The 17,376-nt window shown below is 38.5% G+C and overlaps 1 protein-coding gene and 1 pseudogene across 2 annotated transcripts in view; one reads left to right on the top strand and one right to left on the bottom strand.

The window, feature by feature from the left end:
* Positions 1–4,386: 4,386 nt before the first annotated feature.
* LOC102978254 (ferritin light chain-like) lies at positions 4,387–7,607 on the top strand (annotated as a pseudogene).
* A 785-nt stretch (positions 7,608–8,392) lies between these two features.
* The window catches only part of UCHL5 (ubiquitin C-terminal hydrolase L5), a 61,324-nt gene continuing 52,340 nt past the window's right edge, over positions 8,393–17,376 (bottom strand). For both annotated transcript variants that reach the window (XM_055084013.1, XM_055084014.1), the window contains exons 10-11: positions 14,109–14,207; positions 8,393–9,349 (exon numbers count right to left, since the gene is read on the bottom strand). In XM_055084013.1, the coding sequence (XP_054939988.1) occupies positions 9,305–9,349; positions 14,109–14,207 (144 nt within the window). In that variant the 3' untranslated portion in view covers positions 8,393–9,304. The remainder of the gene's footprint in view (positions 9,350–14,108; positions 14,208–17,376) is intronic.

Here is a 17,376-nt window from a genome sequence, read left to right as displayed (position 1 = left end):
AATCATTATAATTACCAGGCCCAGAGCTCATGTTGACCACTTGCTGTGTGCATTTCTTAATAACTCAGCCAAGGTCAACAGTGTCTCCTGCAAAGCTTCTCATCAACCCAGAGAGTTTTCTCATGTGCGTGCTTCCACTGTATGATTTTGTGATAATGCAACTTTTACCTCTAAGAATGGGGGACGGGGAGGAAGGAAGAAGGAAGGAGGGAGAGGAGAAGGGACGGGTGGTTGGGAGGTAGAGAGAGAGGGAGGAAGGGGAGAGTGAGCAGGAGGGAGAAGGAAAGAAGGAAAGGAAAGGAGTATGAATTCAGGAGCCTCAGCTCAAGCTGGAATCCCAGGTCCACTCCTTACTAGCTGTGTGAACTTGACCAAGTAACTAGCTTAGCGATTTAGTGTCCTCATCTGAATAATGGAGATAACAGGATTCACTTCGTATCGTGTGGGGATTAGAGTTACTACGTAAAAATACTTAGGATGGTGCCTGACACATTGTGAACGGTGTCGCATTTTATTCCTAATAAATTTTCTAATCGACTGCACTTTTGCATTTTGCTACAGAAACCGTAAAAATCCTAAAACCAATTTCTCAAGGGCAGCAAATAAAGCCCAATGCCCACTGATTAGGAAAACAATACTTATTTCTGTAAATATAAAAATAACAGGTGAGGCTGTGCTTGTTAAATTGTAATATGCATAGGAATCAACTGGGCATCTTGTTAAAATGCAGATTCTGATTCCATTGACCTGAGGCAAGGAGAGTCTGCATTTCTTACAAGTTCCCAGGTGACGTTGGTGCTGCTGGTCTGTGGGCCACGCTTTGAGTAGCCAGACTGTAGATACTTTGATTCAAAGGAAAAAAAATAATAGTTAGGAGGAAGGAATTAAAAGAGAATAATAAATTTAAAATGCTAGGGGAATGGCCACCAGTGGGGAGTACTCCATAATCAGCTGTATTATTATTGCTCAGAAGGCATTCTAGGCATGCCTTAGATTGCACAATAAATACATTTACTTCAAATATATGTGTGTTATATATGTATATGTGTGTATATATGTATATAAACTGCATCTGTTTATGTTTTGTTCATGCTTAGCTGCACTTAGGGAGCATCCTATTGAAAAAAAAATCCTGCGAATACTTTTGTTATGAGAACAATTAGCTAATTTACTGATACAGTTTATTTACATATTATTTAGAATACAAAATTAATATATTCTCATCGGAAAAATTCAATTATCTCAGAAACCTATACATTTAAAATGGAAAATTCCCCACTTCACCCTTAAAGTTCTAAGCTCCTAGACTAGTAACTATTAAAGAGTTTGGTGTGATACTTTAAAATATTTTTTATTCTTACATATCCATATAAGATTTTTTTTCAGTTTACACCACTATAATGCAACTTACTTTTTCCTCAAAGATATATCAAACATCTTTCCATGTGAATACGTAGAAATGCACCACCTTTTCAGTGACTGCACACTATTCCAACATACTCATTTACCCATTCCCTATTGCTGTGCTTCTAGGATGTCTCCAATTACTTGCTGTGACAAATAATGCTACAAAGAATTTTCTTATACCCGTCTTTGTACAGGTGTCTGAATACATCTGTAATGTGGTTTTTGGAGTGAAACTGTTGTGAAGGATACAGACCATTGAATTTTGAGAATTGCCAAATTGCTTTTCAAAAAGGCTTCTACCACTGTTCCAGGAGCCTGCCCTACTTCCGTGCACATTGTAAAACGGCCATTTGCAATCACTTTAACTTCTTCATAATCTGACAGGAAAAGGTCATCCCTTTATTATTTTAACTTTCATTTTCTTAATCACTAGTGAGATTTACTACCTTTTATAATGTCACTAGCCATTTCAATTTCTTCTATGAATTGCTTGTTCTTATCACTTGCCAATTTTTCTCCTGGGTAACCTTTTCCTTTTTCCTTTTTTTTTTTTTTTTTTAATAAGAGCTCTCTGTATATTAGATATTATACTTCTAATATACATATTACATTTTTTATGGTTAAGATTTTGTTGGCTTGCTATCTTTAATGGGGTATGTTATTGTACAGAAATTTTTATAGAATCAAGCATTTCACTCTGGATTCTTTTTTTCTATTTTTTTTAATGTTTTATTTCTTGCTTAGAGGCTTTTCCCTTCCCCCAAATAATAAAATATTCTCCCATTTTTTTCTAGTAATTTCATTTGTTTTAGTTTTAATGTTTACATCTTTAATCATGATGTATATCAAATTGTTTTTAAAAATACACTTGCATGAGGCTTTTACCACTGGAATTATGGTTTAGTCAATACTATATTATTATTGCTACAAGAAAGGGTTAGAGAAGTTTATCATGTAAAATATCTGGATAGCCTAAAAAGGATAGGCCAGTGGTCCTAGCCTTTTCTAGGACCTACATTTTCTAAATGTAACTTTTATTCAACCTATTTTCATACTGACACCCCCAAGTCAACTGTCATCAAACATTACTGCAAATTAATATTCTGAATTATTACATGTTGGTTCTGCCCGTATGTGATTCACTTTCATATTGCTGAGTCAGTGCTTCAGAAAGAAAATTCTCTTCATTCAGGTCTCTGCTTAAATATCATCTCCTTAAAGGGACTTTCCATGGCCATCCTATCAAACCTCAGCTCCCTCCATCCTTTTGTCCTGGTTTCTTTTTACAGTTCTCACTGCTACTTGAAAAATTACATTAGACAGGCTTGTCTATTAGTCTCACCATGAGGGTGGGGCTTTATCTCATTCACCACTATACCTCCAGCATCTAGAACAACTCAGGTATGTTGAATAAATTACCAAAGAATAAATTAACCAAAGATATTACCATATCTTGAAAGGTATGTCAAGGTGTTAACATATCAAGTCAAAAACAAAAGGACTAGGTATGCTTAAAGTGGTGACTCTTTAGTGGGGTCAGTCACTGGATACAGTGCCAGTAACTATGTGCTAAGGAAAATAACACATTAAAGAACACGTATGCTTGCCTGATCTAGGAATTCACTTTACCTTAAAAACTAAAACGCCCCCCTAAAAATTGAACTATCCAGTTTGCCCGTTTCTACGCTTTATTCCTTACAAGCCCCGATAGGGGGCTTGTTAAATACATTAAAGCATATTTATATAATGGAATTCTAAGCAGCCATTAAAAAAAGATGTGATATAAGCATAATTATTAATATGAAAAGAAGTTTAGGGTGAAATAGTATGCAACATAATCCCATTTTCAGAAAAAGAAAATATCTATTACACGTGTGAGTGTAAACACATTTCTCTGGAGAGATCTACATCAGAATACCAACACTGATTATCTCTAGGTAACCGGATTAGATTTGATTTTTATATATTTTTTATTCTCTGTATTTTCTCATTTCTCTAAAATAAACACGTATTACTTATGTGAAAAGGAGAAATTGTTTTGGGGTGGAAGAATGTAGCAGTGTGTGATGAAGTGGGTTTGCACACAGCACCCACATCGACCTCGTCCTCCATCCTTGGAGTGCCTTCTTACTCTGCAGACTGAAGCGTTAAAAACCAATTTCCATACACTACCAAACGTAAACTAGATAGCTAGTGGGAAGCAGCCGCATAGCAGCAGGGAGATCAGCTCGGTGCTCTGTGACCACCTAGAGGGGTGGGATAGGGAGGGTGGGAGGGAGGGAGATGCAAGAGGAGAGAGAGATGGGAACATATGTATATGTATAACTGATTCACCATTGTAAAGCAATTATACTCTAATAAAGATGTCAAAAAAGAAAAAAAAAATTTCCCAGACTCCCTTTGCAGAAAACCTAACGTAAGACTTGGAAATGACAAGTAAGGCAGAAGCCATCTCCATGGCATGTGCAGCCAGGGAGAGGTGGCAGTTTTCTGCTTTCCCGTGTATGGTCACTGGGTGCCTGCAGACAGTGTGGCAGGTCCTCACTCCCAGAACACAAGCTCTGCAGCCTGTTCTAACGTCAGAAACCCCACTGGCGAACCCCTTGGCCGCTGCAGTAGTAGCAGTTGCCCTGGTGGGCCAGTTAACGTATGTTTTGCTGGAGTCTTTTCTGGGGACCCAAACTTGAGCCCGTTTCTCCATACCTTCCAATGATTTTGTAAGGAACTAAGTAGTTTCAAAATTCCCTATATTAATTCCCATTCCTCTTAAAATAGCTAGAGTGGTTTGTTTCCTGCAAGTAAGTCGTCAATGATACAAAAAAGATAAACTGTGTATCATCAACTTTAAAAATAACGTATACTACACAAATCTATTTCAGAATGTGGAGAGGGCATGTGAGACTAACATACAAAAACGTGGGGAAAAAGGATCACTAAGTACACTAACATGTTAGTGTAGTCATCTCTGGTGGTAGAACTATGGGTAATTTAAATTCTATTTTGCTTATCTTTTTCTTTTTTTTTTTTTTTTAAAGGGAAAACCTTAAAAGCCATGTTTTTTTCTGAAACAAAAACAGAATCCTCTTGCAGGAAAAGAGCAATTTCTGATTGTATCCTGAAATGTTTTAGGCAACTAGGATTAGTAACTAAAGGTATTAATCTGCATGTAACACTGTAGCACACACAGGAGTATGTATCATGGTCTAAGTAGGGGAGCAAGTCCCCATGGTTCATGATCTCAGAACAAATATTTGTCTATTCTAGTGACACAGTCAAGCTGACTGCTCTCTGCTAGAAAAAGGGCAGCTATCTTGGGAACTAAACATATGAAACTGAGACTAGCCAGTACCGCAGCTGTTGGTGAGCTTTCTGTTTAAAACAGCAGAGGTATATCCTTTAGAATTGGCTATTTTAAAAGGCATAAAACAGAATGGAAGTGCCTTCACCTACCCAATCATTAAATGAGATTTCAGAAAAGGGCAAAAGTGAAATGAGCAAATGAGACTTTCTTTTAAACATTTATTTAAAAAAATTTTATTCCCACATAACTAACACTTATGTATTTCTGAATTGCTCTTTATTCCTCCATTTTCTCTACCCACTAGCTTCACGACTTAGGACGCAGAAAAGGATATCATACTTCTTTATTCACTGGCAGAAATTATGATGAAGGATCACAATGCATTTGCAATCATCAAGGAAGCAGATAAAATAAACCATTCTTAAGCTATGGAAATGCCTATCAAGGAACTGTATTAGAATTAGATTAATAAGAAAATATCCTTATATTATCAACTCAGTGATTTTATAAAGCTAATATTTATTTATTTATTTATTTACTTTTTGGCCTAAAACAACATAAATTTATTCTCGTACAGTTTTGGAGGTCAGAGTCCAAAATGAGTCTCACTGAGCCAAAACTAAGATGTCAGCAGGGCTATGTTCCTTTCCAGAGGCTCTAGGAGAAAACCCCTTGCCTTGCCTTTTCCAGAATAAAGCTAATTTTTAAATGTCATTTGGTACTAGCTACTTTTATTCAAAGCATCTTTCAATGACAAGTTTTTCATTTTCATGAACACTAATTTTAGATCTTTTATGGTTGTTTTCTGTCACCTAAGATATTCACCTCTGTTTCCCCTAAAAAGCTTCGTATTTTAGCTACTACATTTAAGTCTGTGATCCATCTCAAACTCATTTTAGTGAGGTAGGGGATCATGGTTCATTTTTTTCCATGGGGATATTTAGCTGTTCCGGCTCCGTTTGTTGAAAAGATTTCCCTTCTCTGTTGGATTGCTTTGCTACCTCTGTCAAAAATCAAGTGACCAGGGCTTCCCTGGTGGCGCAGTGGTTGAGAGTCCGCCTGCCGATGCAGGGGACGCGGGTTCGTGCCCCGGTCCGGGAAGATCCCACGTGCCGCGGAGCGGCTGGGCCCGTGAGCCATGGCCGCTGAGCCTGCGCGTCCGGAGCCTGTGCTCCGCAACGGGAGAGGCCGCAACAGTGAGAGGCCCGCGTACCGCAAAAAAAAAAAAAAAAATCAAGTGACCAAATAAATGTAGATTTGTTTTTAGGCTCTCTCTTCGATCCCACTGAGTTATTTGGAGATCCTTATGCCAGTATCACACCGTCCTTGATTACTGGATACTACCTACTACAATACTCCTTGTATTGCTTTACAAAATTTAAGACTCTACAAAAGAGCGTATATAACTTAAGTTGAAATAAATGTATGGGCTCAAGATGAGCTTAAAATAATCCTTATGAAATCATTGTTAAACTGTATCATGGCTTTGAAAACACTTCATAATCACTATCGTTTCCAAAGTGAAATATATTTACCCACAAATGAAAAACTACAAATTCTTCATGACCTTCAACTGAAATTATGTATGAAAAATATTTCATTAATTTTACTACTCAACTTCCCACCAGGTCTTCCCCACAGTAGTTAAAAATACCACAATGGGGCTTCCCTGGTGGCGCAGTGGTTGAGAGTCCGCCTGCTAATGCAGGGGACACGGGTTCGTGCCCCGGTCCGGGAAGATCCCACATGCCGCGGAGCGGCTGGGCCCGTGGGCCATGGCCGCTGAGCCTGCGCGTCCGGAGCCTGTGCTCCGCGCACTGTTGGTGGGAATGTACATTGATACAGCCACTATGGAGAACAGTATGGCGGTTCTTTAAAAAACTAATACTAGATGGGCTTCCCTGGTGGCACAGTGGTTGCGCGTCCGCCTGCCGATGCGGGGGAACCGGGTTCGCGCCCTGGTCTGGGAGGGTCCCGCGTGCCGCGGAGTGGCTGGGCCCGTGGCCATGGCCGCTGAGCCTGCGCGTCCGGAGCCTGCGCTCCGCAACGGGAGAGGCCACAGCAGTGAGAGGCCCGCGAACCGCAAAAAAAAAAAAAAAAACAAACACCACAATGCAGTAAGCCTAAAAACAATCCTTAGGCAGTGTGCTCGGTGGGCCCGAGGATCTGTCTCTTGCTTCAACCGTGTTTGGACGGAACAGACCCAGGGACGCCCCTTGTTCCAGCCTCTGACCACCCTCCAACCTTCTTTCCAGTCTTAACTTTTGGAATCAGCCACTCAGCTATCCTCGGCCACCAGGCCTGGCCAACTCCATTTTTTGAGCTTAACTCCTTATTAACCCATCAACCGGGAGCTCCAGGATTCCTCAGAATGATTCCACCCAGGTGGAGTCTGTCCTCCACCGCCTGGTCAACATGCATCTGTAGGCCTCCTACACCTACCTCTCTCTGAGCTTCTATTTCCAACGAAGTGTTGTGCCCCTGGGGGGCGTAGGCCACTTTTTCCGCGAATCGGCGGAGGAGCAGCGCCAGGGCGCCGAGCGACCCTTGAAAATGCAAAACCAGTGCAGCCACCTGGCCCTCTTCCAGGACGTGAAGAAGCCGTGCCAAGGAGTGGCATAAAACCCAGGACGCTCCTGAAGCCGTGTTCACGGAGAAGAACCTGAATCAGGCCCTCGTGGACCGGCATGCCCTGGGTTCTGCCCGCGCACAGCCCCGCCTCTGTGACTTCCTGGAGGGCCACGCCCTAGATGAGCAGGTGAAACTCATCACGAAGATGGGCGACCACCTGACTAAGCTCCGCAGGCTGGCTCGTCCCCAGGCTGGGCTGGGCCAGTATCTCTTCGAAAGGCTCATCCTCAAGCACGACAAGGAGCCTCCAAAGTCCAGTGGCCTTTGAGGAGCCCCTCTGGTGTCAGGGCTTCTGCCTGAAGCAGCTCTCGGCAGCAAGTAGGCACCTTTTCAACCACGCTGGAGCCCTCTCCCAACCCTTGGACCAAATGGAAACAATAAAGCTTTTTACAGGAAAAAAAAAAAAAAATCCTTAAAAAAATTCACTTGTTTGAAACTAGAGGATGCGTACACAGTCTCTCTACATGTTTAAACTTTTCCATAATAAAATATTAAAGTCATGTATCAATTTCAGAAAGGTACCTAGTAAAGAAAAAAGATTATTTCCTTTACAAACATAAGTTTTATAAAATTTCCTTTAAAGTTTAACTTGGAAAAGAAGATTAAGAGCAAGAATACAATATTATTTTATAAAATAAAAAACAAAGCAACTCCCAATTCCATTGCAGGCAAACGATAAATGGCTCTTGGAAACTACTGGGTTGTACTAATTCTGTTCAAATTGGCAAAGAAGGATCCTCCACCACCACCATCATCCTTTTTTAAAAAAAGCAGATAGCCTGAATTGCTAAACCCCCAATTCTTTATAAAGATACAGCTTAACAGCTTGAAAAAATGTTGCCAAACTGAGAGTAGCACCAAAAATCTTTAAGATTTACAATCTGTTCTTAACCTAAAATTTGGCTCTGATGCATAATACACCTTCCTGAAATAATTCTACAATACAAACATAATCCCAAACACTGAAAAAAGTTTGCTAAAATAAAATTGGGATTTTTTTACTTTTTCTACTGGTAGCAATGAAAAGCACTAGACACTATGTTTTTAAAAAAAAAACCACATTTATTTATTTATTTATTTTTGGCTGCGTTGGTTCTTCGTTGCTGTGCGTGGGCTTCCTCTAGTTGCGTTGAGCGGGGACTACTCTTCGTCGTGGTGTGCGGGCTTCTCATTGCGGTGGCTTCTCTTGTTGCGGAGCACGGGCTCTAGGCGCGTGGGCTTCAGTAGTTGTGGCTCGGAGGCTCTAGAGCGCAGGCTCAGTAGTTGTGGCACATGGGCTTAGTTGCTCCGCAGCATGTGGGATCTTCCCAGACCAGGCCTCGGACCCGTGTCCCCTGCATTGGCAGGCAGATTCTTAACCACTGGGCCACCAGGGAAGCCCAGAAACTATACTTCTGTTCTTTTCAAATGACGATCTTTAAAATCAAGCTTTTACAAATAATTGGTATAGAAGATAAAATTCAGTTTTTAAATCTTCAAAATATTTAGATATCAAAGAGAGAAATACTGATTTTTTCATTAATGATGAGAAGAAACAAGAGACTCCATTTAATCAAGATCTGACATTTATAAATTTTAAGCATTTAACCAAGCTGGAAGATTGGAAGATTAATTATAACAATTACAGGTAGAGAATATCATTTGTCCATTTTCATTACAGTAGTTCATTACGGTTCATTATGGTAGTTATCTATCCAGAGAACCAACAGGAGTTCTCAGATCCAATGTCATATAATGGGATTTGGGCAAGTGCTCTGAACACCACTTTTATTTAATATGCACCACATGCACATGATGCAGGCAGGGAGAGGTTATGAATCCATGCATTGAAGACGAGACAGACTGGGACTATTGCCAAACGTGCGCTGAGTCCATTAGGATGTTGCTCAAAGTTCTTTATACTTAATGGTTTCCTTGAAAATAAGTGCAGAAGCAGAAATGTGTACATATCCCAAAGCATCTTCTTCATTTGGTTTCCTGTGCTTTCTTTGCATTCTGTTTTTCTTTTGCCTAGAAATTAAAGATAGTATACTGTAAAATCTTAAAAGTCTGTTCCAGTTCATATTAAAATGAAATGTGTCTAAGAGGGCATTCTTAAGCTAAAAAGCTTGAGATGCATTGTTTGCAAGATTTCTAGAGAATTATCTTTTATAAGACTCACAACAAAGTACTCCTGGACAATGATATAGTTATACTTTGCCCTCAATAAAAAAGGATCATACTTGGTGTGCAGTTCTTTCTTACCTGAAGTTGAAATGTATTATTATAATGGTAACAATTTAAAAATACAAAATTACTCATCCTATAGTCATACTCATTCATAACTATTTCAAAACAATATATTTACATGTGTGCCCATTTCTCATACAAACTGAGTATATGAAAATTCCTATATTAATTTCTGCATATTTGAATAAATGAGTTTAACATAATAGTTTAAATGAGTTTAACATAACTAAGGATTATATACCCATAGTGTTGATAAACCTCACATATAAGTGAGGCTTTTTTCGGTCATATAAGACCAAAAAAAAGTTTTCACAAGCTGTTTCACTTGAACCTCGTAACAAGTATAGAGCTTGAACACAGTAATTCTATTTCACTTTTTAGCAGATGAGGAAGCCAGAGTTTACAGGTGTTATCAAACTTGACCAAGTCACACAGCTAATAAATAACAAAACCTCAATAGAGGTCAAAAGACACATATTCTATAGCAGTGCTTCTAATGTAGAGACCAATGACCTGGGGACTGTGTTAAAATGCAGGCTGAAATGCCTGAGGATCTAAATTTCTAGCAAACTCTCAGGTGATGCCAATTCTGCTGGTCCTCAGGTGACACTTTGAGAAGCAAGATTTTAGAAGACTGGAATATAATGTTCTTTCCACTATGGCACTTGAATCAGAAAGGAACAAATAAATTAGACTTTTGCTATTATACAATTAAGAAAAAAACTTCTTTAATGAGAACAACTATAATCTTTTTTTTGTAATGCATTATAATGATAATAGAATTATCATACAACTGTATGATAAAATTAAGTGCAATGCCTTAGAATATATTAAAAGGAAATATGTTATACATACCATATAAAAATTTTAAAATTGCTTGCATAAACATTTTTAATAACAAGCATAATTTGTAATTTGATATGTAAAATTTCTCAAAGAAATCTTCTGTTTCCAAATAATAAAAATACTATTCAATTTTAGATGTGATTTGGAAATAAAAATATATACCTCTTTTCTTAGTGATCTCTGAATATACAAGAAGTGTACTAGGATTAACAGGAATGAATCTACTGGTTAATGACATAAATTTTACAACATAATTTAAAAAGCAAAGACATATAATGCAGAGTATCCATACATGGATTAAACTATATAATTCAGATAAAACTAAGGGTAAGTTAAATAAAATAAGTTAAAAATAATTACCAACATTTATTGAGCACATATTATGAACTTGACCAATATTATCTCATTTAATCCTTAAGAATGTGAAGTGTGATTCCCAATTTATAGATGAGGAAATAGATTCTATAATAAAGTAAATAACTTGCCTAAAAGCAACAGCTAATAACATAACAGCTAAGTAACATATCTGAGATTTAAACTGAAAGCCTGTATTCTGTTTTGCCTTTGTTGAAAAATAAAAAATACTGTATTTCAAAATAGCATGGAAAAAATGTTCACTGTTAAGAAATACTTTCCTTCTATTTAGTGTGCTAGTGAGATACTAAAAATTGCTGACTCAAGTCAGATAATTCTGTAATCATAGGTATTAATGTACATATTATTGCAGATAACTTTACTCTTCTATCTTATTCCTATTAAGAGATAGAAAAAGTAAGTTCTGCAGATTAGTTATTTATTACCAACTGCATTATAATGTCTTGGTAAAATCTGGACCAAATTCAGTACTGTGCTTTGAATCCCCCATAGCAACAAAATCTGTGATTCTAAATTATGGTAGTTTATTGGTGGTTGTTAAAAACCTGGGACAGACAATGATTCAGAAATACATATAAAGGTTGAGATAAAATTTTAAAAGAATTGTAAATGTATCTGAATAAAAGTTTTACAAATGAAATCTTAATATAGCTGATTTTATTTTATATTTTAAGGAACATATTTGGTATATGGCACAAGAAGTTTTATAACTTCATATTTTTAGGTTACCTCCTGAGCAATCTTTATGTAATGTATACTCAATGAACTGATCAGATAAGAACAGAGGCTTCATAGAACAAGAACACTTACACGGCAATATCTTAACCTAATTCATTAAAGCCACATGCTCTTGGGAGAATCAAAGTCCTCACTCTTTGTTATTTTGTAAAATGAAAAGATTTCCACAGGTCAAATACTTCCACACCATCACAGGCAGTCAGGACCTGCCTCCAATTACTCAGAAATCTGATCCTAGATGGCTTTAGCAGGTAGCAACACTGCCTAGACTAGCCACATCTTTTCTACTTTCACTTGGCATTGGGGGGAAGGGGGGAATTTTCTTTTTTTTTTTTTGTGGTACGCGGGATTCTCACTTCCGTGGCCTCTCCCGTTGCGGAGCACAGGCTCCGGACGCGCAGGCTCAGCGGCCATGGCTCACGGGCTCAGCGGCCATGGCTCACGGGCCCAGCGGCTCTGCGGCATGTGGGATCCTCCCGGACCGGGGCACGAACCCGCGTCCCCTGCATCGGCAGGCGGACTCTCAACCACTGCGCCACCAGGGAAGCCCGGAAGGGGGGGATTTTTGACATAATAATCCATTTCTGAATTCTGCATGTAATTCTTTTCTTAGAAGTATTACTTATTAAGTAATGTTCACTACTAAAGTCTTTATATTGGATATAATTGTAAAATCTAATCTTAATCTATTGTTTTTTAATTTTTAACATTTGCATTTACCAGCAGAAAGTGATATTTCAATATGATATATTATTTCTTTTTTCAAAATAAGATGAACAAAAATATATTTGTGCTAAGGAAGCTGATTATTGGCAGAAACTAAGCATTTAATTCTAACCACAGATTCAAAATTTGTGGATGTGAAATTTTAAGTGGCATAAAGCTATTTAGGAACTACCCTGTGATCCCCCAGAATCTTTAGCATGACTTTTTTCTAGCACTTACCAGAATAATACTATCTAGCACAGTACTATAATCATGTATTCCTTTCCCCAACTAAGTTGCTTAAGAGAGAAAAATGTGTCTTAATTATGTGTATATCCACTGACTTTAAGAGACTGCCTCAAATATAGTTTCAGCTAGATAAATAATCAAAACATTTCAAAAATTTTAAACAAATAATGAATCTGAATTCCCTTCAGAATCTAGGCACATAAAAGATACTGCATATACCCTATCTTTCTGTATAGTATCTATACAGAAAGAAATATATCTCAATATTGCTTGTACAATATTATTAGTCAAAGAACAAGCAAGTCAGTAACTACCCTTTCAATAAAACAGACATATAATGTCTTTGTATTATATTCAATAAAACAAATGCAAACACAAGAAGAGACTGAGTTGGTATTCCACTAACACTAGGCATTCATATACTGCCACCCTGTGTCCAAAATAATGTGAACTAAGGAATTACGGTTCTAATGTAAAAGTTGAAAAGCTATTGTACTCTAACTATGCTTTTTAAAAAATTATGGAAATATACTGACATTAAAATCAAATAAGAATGGTCCTTTTCTTAATTTGCCCAAAAAAGTTTACTCACAGGCCAACTTTAAAGCAAAACATATATATTTAAAATTTCTCTAATAACATTTGTCTGGTCCCTAATAATATTTATCTATACTTAATACCTGATACATCATACAATTGAGCATAACAGTCTATATTTCATTTTGTTGAATATTTTCAACAGAGAAATATTTCATAGTGTTTCATACAAAGAATATAATATCGAGGTACTCTGTTAACCAGGCAATTTTGAGGATCACAGGACCTTAACTGTTAATCTAAAACTTTAAAAATCAGTTTCCCATCTTGGATTTTTATGATTTAACACCCTGAGATACATGAATAGAAAAACCTATATGGAAAAGAGAAGACTTAGCAGTCTTCTTGCAACAATTTTTACATTTAATGCTAAAAGTTGAAGCACAAGTTCAGGATCTAGATAATAAGGTATATATAAAAACCTTAACTCACATCTTGTATTATTTAGAATTTACGATGATATCAAACAGCTGGGTTGAAACGTATCTTTGCTTCATGAACTTAAAAATTAATAATAAGAAAAAAAACCTACCATGTATTCTGGTCTTTAAGTTAACGGTCCAAATTTTTCACTAACCTATGCTAGTTTTCCCTCAGTGGAAAGAGTAATAACTTAGGAATAAGAAAACCTATTTCTTAGGCTAGGTTATGTTTTTTTTCCCCCTTCATTCTATTGGTAAATTCGATGATAATTCAAATTTTTGCTAAATTAAATAAGAAAAATCTATTATTTCAATAATTAAAATTAATAATTTGTTTTCAGCTAAAGAAAGAAAAATGTTTTAAATTTCATTCTAATATAGCACAACCTGAATTCCTGACACTAAGGATTCTGGAAAGCTAAAGCAGTAATGCACTTCCTTGTTTTTATTTTGCAATATTAGATTGAACTAATGTTCCTCTAGATGAAAAACAGTAAGTAAGAGCAAAAAAATAAAAATAAAAAGCTTCAACAAATTTTATCTCTTCTCAAGCCAAATAACATTTTTTGGAGAATCTAAATCTAAGTATTCACCAGTAAAATACTTACCTTTTCTACTAGTGGTATTAACTGCTGGTGTTCTGCTAAAGTCTTTAACAATTCCATAATGAACGGCAGATAATTATGCTTCCTTCTGATATTTTCAATCTGAAAATAAAACATGTATCAAACCACACTAACTTTGTATTTTCACTAAGTTTCTGATATTTTAATTTTTGCCTCCAACTCAAAATAGAAATGGAAGAAAATCCTCCATTCTCATTAAAAAAAATATGAGAAATAATGAGATTTCCATTGCCATTGAGAATAAAGACTAATTACAATAAAACATGTGGAGAGAGTTCCCTGGGTGTCGCTTCCTACTCTTGGCTTAGCAAATAACAGAGGCTTCTAAAAGTCTAATCTGAGATAATTTATGAAAACTTAACTTATGAAAGCAAACTTGGAGGGACTTCCCTGGTGGCGCAATGGATAAGAATCCACCTGCCAATGCAGGGGACACGGGTTCAACGCTGGTCCGGGAAGATCCCGCATACCGCAGAGCAACTAAGCCTGTGCGCCACAACTACTGAGCCTGCATGCCACAACTACTGAAGCCCATGTGCCTAGAGCCTGTGCTCTGCAACAAGAGAAACCATTGCAATGAGAAGCCGGTGCACCGCAACAAAGAGTAGCCCCCACTCACCACAACTAGAGAAAGCCCACTCACAGCAAACAAAGACCTAACACAGCCAAAAATAAATACAATTAAATCTTTAAAAAAAAAAAAAAAAGGAAAGCAAACTTAGAAGGCCCACATGATAAATTAACACTCTCGCTACTACACCTATGTAAATAATAAGGCCATGCCTAATAAGACCAGCTTTATTGTGTGATTAAGAACAATCTTTCTTTGACATTATTTTTGACCAAAAGCAAATAAACTGTAGGGACTGTCTGTGCTTCAGTGGAAAACTATGCATTGTCTAAAGTATGCTCTCCCAAGTTACGTGATTGCAACCTTTCACTGTCTGGTAGAGGTTCAATTTACTTCCCTTCCCATAGGGAAAGAAAAAAGTTTCCATCTTTTGTGAATTCGTTTCAACATTCCTATACTTCATATAAATATGAGCTTCTTTGACTTCTTTGAAATAGTTGTGACACCTTACAGGTTCGCTCAATTAACGAACTAAATAAAATCTTAACATGTTCATTTTATACCAGTATGAGAATCATTTTATTTTTTTGAACAAAGCATTCTCCAACAATGTAGCAAAGATTCTAAAAACTTAGTTTTATTTTAGGTAAATATTAAAAACTAGTTAATTATGTAACAACACTGCACAATAATATAAAAATAATATGTAGGGGTTTTTTTTATATCACATAAATTAGAAGATAACATTCAAGTTTTCATCCCTTACTTTCCTGTCACCATATATCCAGCCCTCCTTTTTCCTGCCTGGAATACTATGGAGCCGGTCCCTACCACTTCCACCTGAAGAAATCCTACTAGTCCAAGGTCCATGTAGTCTAACAATCACATTGCTGGCTGTTAAGTGTGTTGCAAAGCAGTGTCCTGACACTGTGGTAAGCAACAGAAAGAAAAAGAACAATCCCTGACTTCAGCTGAGCTTAAAATGAAAAACAGCTTTTTCTACTGTGACAAACATGACAAATTGAATAAGTACCATTTCCAAAGTCCTATAAAATTTGAAGTTTCCTTCACTTTTTTCACTCTCTGAAAAAATCAGGAGGAGCTTCAAGATGGCGGAAGTGTAAGACGCGGAGATCACCTTCCTCCCCACAAATACATCAGAAATACATCTACACGTGGAACAAATCCTACAGAACACCTCCTGAACGCTGGCAGAAGACCTCAGACCTCCCAAAAGGCAAGAAACTCCCCACGTACCTGGGTAGGGCAAAAGAAAAAGGAATAAAGAGACAAAAAGAATAGGGACAGGACCTGCACCAGTGGGAGGGAGCCGTGAAGGAGGAAAGGTGTCCACACACTAGAAGCTTCTTCGTGGGCGGAGACTGCGGGTGGCGGAGGGGGAAGCTTCGGAGCCGCGGAGGAGAGCGCAGCCACAAGGTGCGGAGGGCAAAGCGGAGAGATTCCCGCACAGAGGATTGGTGCCGACCAGCACTCACCAGCCCGAGAGGCTTCTCTGCTCACCCGCTGGGGCGGGCAGGGGCTGGGAGCTGAGGCTTGGGCTTCGGTCGGATCCCAGGGAGAGGACTGGGGCTGGCGGCGTGAACACAGCCTGAAGGGGCTAGTGCGCCACGGCTGGCCGGGAGGGAGTCCGGGAGAAGTCTGGAGCTGCCGAAGAGGCAAGAGACTTTTTCTTGACACTTTGTTTCCTGGTGCATGAGGAGAGGGGATTCAGAGAACTGCTTAACGGAGCTCCAGAGACGGGCGCGAGCCACGGCTATCAGCGCGGACCCAGAGACGGGCATGAGACGCTAAGGCTGCTGCTGCCCCCACCAAGAAGCCTGTGTGCGAGCACAGGTCACTCTCCACACCACCCCTCCTGGGAGCCTGTGCAGCCCGCCACTGCCACAGTCCCGTAATACAGGGACAACTTCCCCGGGAGAACGCACAGCATGCCTCAGGCTGTTGCAACGTCACGCTGGCCTCTGCCGTTGCAGGCTTGCCCCTCATCCATACCCCTCCCTTCCCTTGGCCTGAGTGAGCCAGAGCCCCCGAATCAGCTGCTCCTTTAACCCTGTCCTGTCTGAGCGAAGAACAGACCCCCTCAGGTGACCTACATGCAGAGGCAGGTCCAAATCCAAAGCTGAACCCCGGGAGCTGTGCGAACAAAGAAGAGAAAGGGAAATCTCTCCCAGAAGCCTCAGGAGCAGCAGATTAAATCTCCATAATCAAATTGATGTACCTGCATCTGTGGAAAACCTGAATAGACAACGAATCATCCCAAACTGAGGAGGTGGACATTGGGAACAACAATATATATATATATATTTCCCTTTTTCTCTTTTTGTGAGTGTGTATGTGTATGCTTCCATGTGTTATTTTCTCTGTATAGCTTTGCTTTTACCATTTGCCCTAGGGTTCTCTCTGTACTTTTTTTTTTTTTTTAGTATACTTTTTAGCACTTGTTATCATTGGTGGATTTGTTTTTTGGTTTGGTTGCTCTCTTCTTTCTTTCTTTCTTTTTATTTATTACTTAAAAACTTTTAGTTATAATTATTTTTTATTTTAATAACTTTATTTTATTTTACCTTTTTCTTTCTTTCTTTTTGTCTCCCTTTTATTCTGAGCCGTGTGGATGAGAGGGTCTTGGTGCTCCAGCCAGGCATCAGGGCTGTGCCTCTG

Source organism: Physeter macrocephalus, chromosome 4 (genome assembly GCF_002837175.3).
Source record: "Physeter macrocephalus isolate SW-GA chromosome 4, ASM283717v5, whole genome shotgun sequence".
Taxonomy (NCBI): Eukaryota; Metazoa; Chordata; class Mammalia; order Artiodactyla; family Physeteridae; genus Physeter; species Physeter macrocephalus.
This window is presented reverse-complemented; position numbering and strand designations above follow the sequence as displayed.